Source organism: Rhinatrema bivittatum, chromosome 1 (genome assembly GCF_901001135.1).
Source record: "Rhinatrema bivittatum chromosome 1, aRhiBiv1.1, whole genome shotgun sequence".
Lineage (NCBI taxonomy): Eukaryota > Metazoa > Chordata > Amphibia > Gymnophiona > Rhinatrematidae > Rhinatrema > Rhinatrema bivittatum.
In genome coordinates this window covers 479,692,122-479,704,429 of record NC_042615.1, presented here as the reverse complement: position 1 = coordinate 479,704,429, position 12,308 = coordinate 479,692,122, and the positions used below count along the sequence as shown (strand labels likewise).

At 39.9% G+C, this 12,308-nt stretch overlaps 1 protein-coding gene across 1 annotated transcript in view; it reads left to right on the top strand.

The window, feature by feature from the left end:
• FOCAD (focadhesin) overlaps positions 1-12,308 on the top strand; it is a 788,759-nt gene that overhangs the window by 539,430 nt on the left and 237,021 nt on the right. Inside the window, exon 30 of the mRNA XM_029606912.1 lies at positions 1,598-1,717. Within this exon, the coding sequence (XP_029462772.1) occupies positions 1,598-1,717 (120 nt within the window). The remainder of the gene's footprint in view (positions 1-1,597; positions 1,718-12,308) is intronic.

Below are 12,308 nucleotides of genomic sequence, written 5' to 3'. Positions count from 1 at the left end.
GAAGGGTGACATGACTTGCCCAAGGTCACAATGAGCGACATAGGGATTTGAACCTTGGCTTCCCTGGTTCATAGGCTGCTCTAACCATTAGGCTACTCCTCCAAGAATCTGATGTACAACCATTCTACAAGGGTGGGAACAGGGAGAAAGCAGAAAACTAGAGATTTGTAGTTTATCATCAATCTTGGTTAGGGTAATAGAAGCATTGCTGAATGACAGAATAGCATAATACCTTGAAGCTAGTGATTGTATCTTGGGTAGGTAACTCTAGTCCTGGAGTGCCACAAACAGATCTGGTTTTCAGAATATCCATAATGAATATGCAGGAGATATATTTGCATACAATAGAAGCAGTACGTGCAGATACACCTAATGCATATTCATAGTGGATATCCTGAAAACCAGAACTGTTTCTGACACTTCAGGACTGGTTATAGGATCATAAGCTATAAATCTTATTTGGCAACAGATCTTGCCAAATAAATTTGATTGGTTTCTTTGAACTGACCAGAGATCAGGGGCATGTGGTAGATGTGGCTTATCTGGATTTCAGTAGACACTTTGATATTGTTCCATACAAAATACTGGTGTGTGAGCTGGCCGGTCTGGGAGTTGGAACAAAAATTATAAATTGAGTGAGAAATTGGTTATGCAACAGTTTTTGGAGTGCTAGTGCATGAATATTCATTGTGAAAACCAGACTAGCTTGAAGGTAATCCAGGACCTGCTTGAGAAACAATAATTTAGGTCACAGCTGAAGAAAGGGTTCTTTGTGATTTCAAGGGCTTATGTATGGTATCCAAGGCAGACTACAGGGCAAACTATAGCCACTGGACCATATCTGGATGGAGGTTTCTTCTTGGAGCTCCAGCCTTTGAGAAGAGGGGGGAGTGGAATGAGGCCAAAATGGTTATGCACCCCTGATGTATGGGATCATTTTCATAATCTAATGAAAAGTAGCACAACCTGCCAAGAATTCAGCTTTTCTCCTGCACAGTATGACAGTAGAACTCTCCCTTAACCACAGAACCTTAAATGAGTCAGGCCAGCTTACCTAGGTTGAGTTCCTTATCTGTTTCCTCTACATTTTAAGCCCTGTAGTTGTGACTTTTCTTATTTTTTTTCCCTTGGACCTCATGAATTTTCACAGATTTTAAGGCCATTTTGTTTGTGTATTTTATTTTTATAAACTTTCTAACTGTAACTCGCCTTGATCGAAATTGTAGAGGCAGGTAACAAATCAAATCCTTTTATGGATTATATTTTGCCTTTCTCTTGCATTGCCATAATTATTGGTTTGGGTGTTATTGTTTCCACCATACATTGGTCATAAGATAGGAGGAGGGAGGGATAGTCTTATGATAAGTTTATTTAATTGTTTTATGAGTTGTTTGTATTTGAATGGTTGTAATTTGTTTTATTTTTTAGTCCTAGGAAGTTGATTTTAGTATATTTATTGTGCATTATTATTTATTGTTGTGAACCGTTATGATGGAACCCGAATGATGGTATACAAAAATAAATAAATAAATAAATATTGTTCCATCCCTTTTGTAGAAAAGAAATAGTGCAGATTTGTTACTCTGCTTCCTTCTAGGTCCTTTCCTACTGTGTTGCTTGTGTCGGTGCCTCTGCTTTCGGTGCTGGAATCATTGACGCTGAAGAAGCTGAAGAGATCATGTGCCAGCTGAGGACTTTAACAGAACACAATCAACAGGTTGGATAGAAATCTAATGTTCCTTCCTTCAAAGCGATCCTTCTTACCTGCGTGTTTCTTAGGAAGTTCTGACACGAGAAGTGTCAACAATCCAGTAACAGAAATATGATTAGCTAAAACTTTGTAGAAGGTTTATTTGAAAATGGAAAACCAAATCAATGTTTAACTCTCAGTCATTTTTCCTCATTTAACAATCTCGCAGTGTTTGCAACCTCTTCATTTTCTTCCCTCCTTTCTTACCTCCTCCAAAACAGCTTAAGAGTAGATGGAGTGGCAATAATCAGTGTTTTGCTTAGTCAGGAAGTAAATTCTACTGGTTGTGTTCAGATTCTGAGTTATACAGCTCTGTCTTGTAGTCAGCAGGTTACATAGCCTCTCCATTCACATATTTTATTTGGCATGGCAAGCTGTTTTCAAAGGATTTCGCCCATTCTGGATGTGTCCCCACATTTCATCATAAATAGACCTCATTATAGCAAGGCACTGCATTTTCTCTGCTCATACATAAGTGTGTTTTGCTGTGATTTGATTACTTACACTACAGTTTTGTTAGGTAAGTTTCTTTGTGCTAATCAGGCTACTCACATTAAAGCTTAAAGTCACCTCAGTTGATTGCACACAATGTCATATCTCATAATAAAGTCTAACACACCAAAGACTGATATTATTATGAATTCCTCGGGAAACAGTATGAGCATGTGCTGGGATCACTTATGATAGTTTAAAAACCAATAACAGTAATCATTGAAGGCAAGCCTTTAAAATTAATAATTTCAAAGCACTAGTTCAAAGATTGTTAGATGGCTTTGGCTATATATACTTAATTGGTGGACTTTACTAGGCCATTAAATAGAAATTCTATAGAAAAACTAAATCTGTTACTAATACAGACATGCATTCTGCACAGTGGCCACAGAGTGGCACCCTTGCACAATGAAGAACAAACTTCTATGTAAAGAAAGTGACTATATATATACATTAAGTGACATATATATATATAATTTGTTCATGCTTCTTCCTTTCATTGTTTGGCCCCATTTATTTATTTGAAGGGCTCAGAATATTTAATTTAATTTATATTCCAAATTTTTCAGGCACTTCAAGGAGATTACATTCAGGTCCTGTAGGTATTTCCCCTATCTCCAAAAGGGAATGGGAGAAAAGCCTTAGTAAATCAGGCCCTAAGTTTATACCTGAGGCAATGGAGGGTGAAGTAACTTGCCCAAGCACACAGCAGTGGGATTTGAACCCTGGCTTCCCTGGTTCTAAGTCTGCTGCTCTAACCACAAGTTTACTCCTCCATCCTGCTTCAGGGTGCTAAATAATTGTTGCAATGTTTGGGTGCAGTAACGAGCAATGTTAATACCAATTGCACTGTGATATTAAGAAGCGGGTGTCTGAATTCACTGCAGGAATGGGGCACCATATACGGAGCTGTAGTGATCTCACTGAGGGAATTTTATGCATGCAGTAACATTGTAAGTCTGCTTCTCAATTTTGCTATCCACTGAAGATGGTCTTTATAAAATTATGGCTGCCCTATACCCAACAAACTACACCTTCCACTCTTGCCTATTTAAGTTAGTGAAGCTGGCAAACAGGAGCCTCATAAGAAATGCCATACTGGGCCAGACCAAAAGTCCATCAAGTCCAGCATCTTGTCTCCGACAGTGGCCAATCTGGGTCACAAGTACCTGGTAAGATTTCAGAGCATAAATCCAATCCTTCTCGCTCATAACTTAGGGATAAGCGGTGGCTTTCCCAAGTCTACACGGCTAATAGTGGTTTATTGACTTTTGCTCCATAAACTTGTTTAAACCCTTTTAAATCCAGCTAGGCTAAATGCTTTCACCACATAATCTAGCAACAAATTCTGTAATTTAATTATGCGCTGAGTGAAAAAATACTTTCTCTGATTTGTTTTAAAAGTACTTCCTATTAGCTTCATGGAATGTCCCTTAGTCCTAGTAATGCTGGAAAGAGTAAACAACTGTTCCCTATTGATTCAATCTCCCCCATTCATTATTTTATAAACTTCTCTCAATTCTCATCTCAACCATCTTTTCTCCAGCCTGAAGAGTCCTATCCTATTTATCCTTTCCTCATAGGGGAGCCATTCCAACTCCTTTATTATTTTGTTCACCTTTCCCTGTATCTTTTCTAGTTCTGCAATATCTTTTTTGAGATGGGGCAACTAGAACTGCACGCTGATCCAGAGGCATTCTACTATTTTCCATTCTTTTCTTTTATAGTGCCTAACATTCTGTTTGCTTTTTTGACCACTGCTGCACACTGAACCAAGGATTTCAAAGTATTGTTCACAATGAATTCAAGATCTTTTTCCAGGGTGGTGATGCCTAACATGGAATCCAGCATCATATAGTTTGGAACCCACGAGAGAAGGAGCTATACTCGACTTATTGCTCAATAATGCAGATAATGTCTCAGATGTCCAGGTGGGCGCCCACCTCAGCAGCAGTGATCATCGAACGGTATGGTTTAATATCACTAATAGAATAGGGAAAAGAACCACAAAGACCCGAGTTTTACAGTTCAAAAACACAGACTTTGAGGAAATGGGAAAGTACCTGGAGGAAGAACTTAAAGGATGGGAGAACGAGAGAGATGTGGATCAGCAGTGGACCAATCTAAAAGGAGCAATCACCAAGGCAAGTGCTCTATATGTTAGAAACATAAAGAAAAGCAAAGAAAATTGAAACCTATCTGGTTCTCAAAGGAGGTGGCTGACAAAATTAAAGCTAAAAGAACAGCATTCAAGAAATATAAAGGATCCCAAAGGGAGGAGCACAAAGAAGAATATTTGTATCAACTGAGGGAGACGAAGAAAACAATCAAGTTGGCAAAAAATCAAGCAGAAGAGAGGATTGCCAAGGAGATAAAAAATGGTGACAAAACATTTTTCAGATACATCAGCGAAAAGAGAAAGGTCCAAAGTGGTATAGTGAAATTGAAAGGTGGTAATGATCAATGTGTGGAGACAGACGAAGAAATGGCAGAAATATTAAACGAATACTTCAGCTCTGTGTTCACTAAAGAAGACCCTGGAGAAGGACCATCTCTACACAACAAGAAACTGGAGGGAAGTGGAATAGATGAAAATCCTTTTACAGTAGAAAATGTGTGGGAAGAGCTAAAGAACCTGAAAGTGGACAAAGCCATGGGGCCTGATGGGATTCATCCAAGGATATTGAGGGAGCTCAGAGATGTTCTGGCGGGTCCGCTGTGTGACCTGTTCAATAGATCCCTAGAAACGGGAGTGGTGCCGAGAGACTGGAGAAGAGCGGTGGTGGTCCCGCTTCACAAGAGTGGGAACAGGGAGGAGGCTGGCAACTACAGGCCGGTTAGCCTCACTTCGGTGGTGGGAAAAGTAATGGAGTCTCTGCTGAAAGAGAGAATAGTGAATTATCTACAGTCCGGAGAATTGATGGACCAGAGGCAACATGGATTCACCAGGGGAAGATCCTGTCAGACAAATCTGATTGACTTTTTTGACTGGGTAACCAAGGAATTGGACCAAGGAAGAGCGCTCGATGTCATATACTTGGATTTCAGCAAAGCTTTTGATACGGTTCCGCACAGGAGACTGGTGAATAAAACGAGAAGCTTGGGAGTGAGTGACAAGGTGGTGACCTGGATTGCAAATTGGTTGACGGACAGAAGACAATGTGTGATGGTAAACGGAACCTTCTCTGAAGAGAGAGCGGTTTTAAGTGGTGTACCGCAAGGATCGGTGTTGGGACCGGTCCTGTTCAATATCTTTGTGAGCGACATTGCGGACGGGATAGAAGGTAAGGTTTGTCTTTTTGCGGATGACACTAAGATCTGCAACAGAGTGGACACGCCGGAAGGAGTGGAGAGAATGAGACGGGATCTAAGGAAACTGGAAGAGTGGTCGAAGATATGGCAGCTGAGATTCAATGCCAAGAAGTGCAAAGTCATGCATATGGGGAGCGGAAATCCGAATGAACTGTATTCGATGGGGGGGGAAAGGCTGACGTGCACGGCGCAGGAGAGGGACCTTGGGGTGATAGTGTCTAATGATATGAAGTCTGCGAAACAATGCGACAAGGCGATAGCAAAAGCCAGAAGAATGCTGGGCTGCATAGAGAGAGGAATATCGAGTAAGAAAAGGGAAGTGATTATTCCCTTGTACAGGTCCTTGGTGAGGCCTCACCTGGAGTACTGTGTTCAGTTCTGGAGACCGTATCTACAAAAAGACAAAGACAAGATGGAAGCGGTACAGAGAAGGGCCACCAGGAAGGTGGAGGATCTTCATCGCATGACGTACGAGGAGAGATTGAAGAATCTAAATATGTACACCCTGGAGGAAAGGAGGAGCAGAGGTGATATGATACAGACTTTCAGATACTTGAAAGGTTTTAATGATCCAAAGGCAACAACAAACCTTTACCATAAGAAAAAAATCAGCAGAACCAGGGGTCACGATTTGAAGCTCCAGGGAGGAAGATTCAGAACCAATGTCAGGAAGTATTTCTTCACGGAGAGGGTGGTGGATGCCTGGAATGCCCTTCCGGAGGAAGTGGTGAAGACCAGAACTGTGAAGGACTTCAAAGGGGCGTGGGATAAACACTGTGGATCCATAAAGTCAAGAGGCCGCCAATGGAAGAGTAGGTGACTCGCCAGAATGATGGCTACTGCCTGGAGACAATACCCTTATTCAATAAACATACACATGGTTACTGTGACTCCAACATCACTCTAAGCTTCAACAGCAAGAGGAAATGTGGAAAAAAGGATTTGCACTCACAAAGACGGGAGTAGCTGGCTTGTTACGGCGGTTACTACCCCAAACCAAATATCCAAATTACTACCTCCACCTTCCTCTATTCCTGATGCCTTTCAACTAGCTTGATCACTCCATTCTTATACTTCACTTTCAATGCATATCCAGCATAGTTCTCTGCTTCAACAGCAGGGGAAAAGAAAAACTGTTACTTCACACATCCAGCAGAGCTCTCTGCTTAAACGGCAGGGGAGAAGAAAAAGGGTTCGCACTCACAAAGCGGGGAGTAGCTGGCTTGTTACGGCGGTTACTACCCCAAACCAAATGTACCTGATACTTCACTCTCGACGCATATCCAGCATGGCTCTCTGCTTCAATGGCATAGGAGAAAGACTGATACATCACGAATTTCCAGCATAGCTCTCTGCTTCAACGGCAGGGGAAAAGAAAAACTGATACTTCACGCATATCCAGCATAACTTCAACGGCAGGGGAGAAGAAAAAAGGATTCACACTCACAAAGCGGGGAGTAGCTGGCTTGTTACGGCGGTTACTACCCCAAACCAAATGTGCCTGATACTTCACTTTCGATGCATATCCAGCATAGCTCTCTGCTTCAACGGCAGGGGAGAAGAAAAAAACTGATACCTCACGCATATCCAGCATAGCTCCCTGCTTCAACGGCAGGGAGAAGATAAACAACCAATAAGGGCTGTATAACATAATCTGGGTAAAAACAAATAAGCATGGGTGTAGCTTGCTTATTGCGGCGGTTACTACCCCTACTACCTCTAACTAATCAAGCTAGATATTTCACTTGGATGCAGCTCCATCACCGCTCTCTACATTAATGGCGGGGGTGGAAGGGAATTAGAACCAAGAGCTAAGAGAAACAGATAAGTATGAGAGAAGAAATGAGGGAAGCTTGCTGGGCAGACTGGATGGGCCATTTGGTCTTCTTCTGCCATCATTTCTATGTTTCTATGTTTCTTTCCTATATGCATCACTTTGCACTTGTTCACATTAAACATAATCTGCCATTTAGATGCTCAGTCTTCTAGTCTCATAATACCGCCAATCAATTTATATTTAATTACTTTGAATAACGTGTCATCTCCAAATTTGATAACCTCACTCATCACTCTTCTAGATCATTTAAAATGCATCAGTCCCAATACAGATCCCTGGGCACTCCACTATTTACTTTTCTTCATTGAGAGAAATGAGACTTCAATTCTACTCTGATTCCTATTTTTTAGCCAGTTACCATGATGCTTTAAGTTTCTGATGCATCTCATTAGAATCTTTGTCAAATGCCTTTTGAAAATCCAAAAACATTTTTGTTCACATGTGTATTAAATCCTTCAAACAATCTAACAAATTTCTAAGACAGCATTTCTCTTTGCTAAATTCATGTTGGTTTCGCTCCATTAGAACATAAGAACATAAGAAATTGCCATACTGGGTCAGACCAAGGGTCCATCAAGCCCAGCATCCTGTTTCCAACAGTGGCCAAACCAGATTACAGGAACCTGGCAAGTACCCAAAAACTAAGTATATCCTACGCTACTCTTGCTAGTAATAGCAGTGGCTATTTTGTAAGTCATCTCTATGACTTCTCCTCCAAGAACTTATCCAAACCTTTTTTAAACCCAGCTGCACTAACCATATCCCCTGGCAACAAATTCCAGAGTTTAATTCTGTGTTGAGTGAAAAAGAATTTTCTCCGATTAGTTTTAAATGTTAACTTCATAGAGTGCCCCCAGTCCTTCTATTATCCGAAAGAGTAAATAGCCGATTCACATTTACCCGTTCTAGACCTCTCATAATTTTAAAGACCTCTATCATATCCCCCCTCAGTCGTTTCTTCTCCAAGCTGAAAAGCCCTAACCTCTTTAGTCTTTCCTCATAGGGGAGCTGTTCCATCCCCTTTATCATTTTGGTTGGCCTTCTCTGTACCTTCTCCATCGCAACTATATCTTTCTTGAGATATAGCGACCAGAATTGTACATGTATTCAAGGTGCGGTCTCACCATGGAGCAATACAGAGGCATTATGACATCCTCCGTTTTATTCACCATTCCCTTCCTAATAATTCCTAACATTGTTTGCTTTTTTGACTGCCGCAGCACACTGAGCTGACGATTTCAATGTATTATCCACTATGAAGCCTAGATCTCTTTCCGGGGTGGTAGCTCTTAATATGGAACCTAACATCGTGTAACTACAGCATGGGTTATTTTTCCCTATATGTATCACCTTGCATTTATCCACATTAAATTTCATCTGCCATTTGGATGCCCAATTTTCCAGTTTCAGAAGGTCCTCCTGCAATTTAACACAATCTGCTTGTGATTTAACTACTCTGAATAATTTTGTATCATCTGCAAATTTGATTACCTCACTCGTCATATTCCTTTCCAGATCATTTATAAATATATTGAAATGCACGGGTCCTAGTACAGATCCTTGAGGCACTCCACTGTGTACCTTTTTCCACTGAGAAAGTTGTCCATTTAATCCTACTTTGTTTCCTATCTTTTAACCAGTTTGTAATCCACAAAAGGACATCGCCACCTATCCCATGACTTTTTACTTTTCTTAGAAGCCTCTCATGAGGAACTTTGTCAAATGCCTTCTGAAAATCCAAATACACTACATCAACTGGTTCACCTTTATCTGCATGTTTATTAATCCCTTCAAAAAACTGAAGCAGATTTGTGAGGCAAGACTTGCCCTGGGTAAAGTCATGCTGACTTTGTTCCATTAAACCATGTCTTTCTATATGTTCTGTGATTTTGATTGTTAGAAGGCTTTCCACTATTTTTCTTGGCACTGAAGTCAGGCTAACTGGTCTGTAGATTCCCAGATCGCCCCTGGAGCCCTTTTTAAATATTGGGGTTACATTAGCCTCCAGTTTTCAGGTTCAATGAATGATTTTAATGATAGGTTAAAAATTTTAACTAATAAATCTGAAATTTCATTTTTGAATATGTTTCCAGATGACAAGTAATTTTGTTCTTTGGAATAGCTTCTACTGTTTTTCCCAGTATCGACATGATATCAAGTTCACCAGTCTGTAGTTTCCCAGATCATTCTTGGAACCTTTTTTAAAAACGGTTGTTATATTGGCCACCATCCAGTCCTCAGCTACCGTAACTGATTTGAATGAGAAGTTAAAGATTACTGATAATAAGTCTGCAATTTCATTTTATAATTTTTTCAGAATTCTAGGGTTTATACCATCCTGTCCCAGTAATTTGTTACTCTTTAGTTTTCAGTTTATCTTACATTTTCCTGGTTCGCCATGATTTGTTTCAGTTCCTCTGAATCATCGCCTTCAAAGAATATGTCCAGCATAGGCATCTCTATGATACATTCCTCAGTAAAGACTGAAGTATTTAATTTTTCTGCTATGGCCTTGTCTTCTCCAAATGCCCCTTTTACCTTTTGGTACTACAAAAATGATCAGAGGAATATATGTAATATAACCATTCAATATTTTTACAATCATATTTTTATATATTTATTCACATTTTTTTACAAAAATCTTTTACACACTCAACATAGTGTTACATCCACTATGAACCCCACAAAATATCTACTTTTGAACCCACTAATGTTCCCACCATCTTATTAACACCGCTCACACATTCCCAACCATTCATACCTCAATACATGCATACTCATACACACATACATATCCTACCATACTATATAAAATCATACAAAATGAGGAAAAAAAATCCCCTAAAACAGTTACACAACTATTCATTATCTAAAATATAGTCCTCAATCATGCCGAAAGGTTCAAATTTCCAATGCCTGTAATAGCATATCTCAAAACATCAAGGTCTCAGAATCCACTAAATAGGCTTAACTTCACAACACAACTCCCAACGAGCACCCTCGTTTCACCCTTATCGGGCTTCAGGGGAAATCATCGAACCAAATATCCTCTTATATCTTCAGGGAGCTTGTTCACTTTCTTCTAAATTACAACACCCATTAGCTCCGAAAGCCTTCCCACTGCTTCCCATGCCATTCCAAGCTTCTCAGTTCAACTTCAACCAATCTACAAAATATAAATACAAAAACCTAACTCCATAACAAAATCCCATATATATTCTCAGAATCTTGGTAATATCGAGTGCGTGTATCTACCTTCACAAATAACGGTGTTATACCAACATCATAAACTGCATAATAATTGGGACACCTACAATAATAAGACATACAAATGCATTCACAAACACTGTCTATTATATCAAACTTACAATACACCCTAATGAACTCTTACTCACAATATAGAATCCACAGCCAATATTCTCCTCCATATAGCTTTCCAGAAAAATCTTCTGAGACTGTCTTCTTCTGCCCAACTCCTCTGCAGCGTCTGAATATGTAACCTCAAGAACGTCATCCATACAATTCAAACCAACCAATCTGCACACCAAGACACACCCATAACCCGACACCTCCAATAATAATAGGGGATTTACACAACCCAACCAAAGCATAACATACAGTGTAAATGCCGATAACAATTATAAAGACAAAGATCCCAAACTCATACTCGTTTCTTAACCGAGCCCTGCTTTTCTTGGAGGAACAAATTACAATACCTTTCATCTCTCCTGGACAGTCACAGGAGCCATGCCACACCACACCATGCCGATTAATTGACTTTTCTCATATCCTGTGAAGAGTGACAGTGAAATGTGTTAGAGAAATCACCAGAGTGCACATTTAAAAAGCCATTCGACTTTTTAATTTTCGTTTCTCCTCTGTGTCTCAGCACTATTCAAACCTAAAATATCTCTATACCCCAATATCTCACACCTCAATAACTAAGTCAGAGGGGCCAAACAAACTCCCATGGTATCCATGTTCCCCACCAAGTCCCTCCAACTACCTAATCAAACAAACTTCCATGATATCCATGTTTTCTACCAAGATCCCTCCAACATCCAATCAAACATACAAATATGTGTACTTGAAGGGGGTCAGTATTCATACAAATACTCACAAACTATGTATTCAAAAGCTCAATATCCATAAAATGCTTCCCATTCTATATTATTAAGACCATAGGGCTGATATGTTTTCCATGTAAAAATATATCTCTGCTCTACCCACCACAATGCTGCATTCCCCTCCCCCCTACTCTGGGAGGAAAACATTTGTATTACAAAAAATTTTAATTCCTCTATCTGATGACCATTGTCCCGCCAATGGGGAAACAAGCAGGGCTCCCACCTTCATAAGAGTCGATTAAGGTTGGGTAAGGTGGGAGCCCTGCTTGTTTCCCATTGGCGGGACAATGGTCATCAGGTAGAGGAATTTCTCATCTAATTTGTCCAATATACACCAAATTACAAGGGCATACAATAGCATATATAACCCCTATGGAACTACATGAAAAATGACCCCTGATGATTAACGGATATTTTAATACAGGGGAATTAAATGATTTAATGACCAAAAAATTATTACAAACTGAACACCCACCACATGTATACTGGCCCCATTCACATTCCATATCATGTTCACTGTTTGTCCTTGTCAGCAAAGCTCTTAAATTCTTGCCCTTCTTCATAGAGCAAAAATTGGGGATTCTGAAAACCCAGGTAAAGATTTTAATATTGGGCAATGTTTAAGGATAATACATTTAATCCCCCCAGATTTAGATGAAAAAGGGATACTACATACCATCCTATTGATATGATTATATGGGCCAGACAACAATAGGTTTTCCCTATTGGCATACAGTGCCCTTTTTTATGCATATCTAATACACTTATAAGGATAACCCCATGCTGTAAA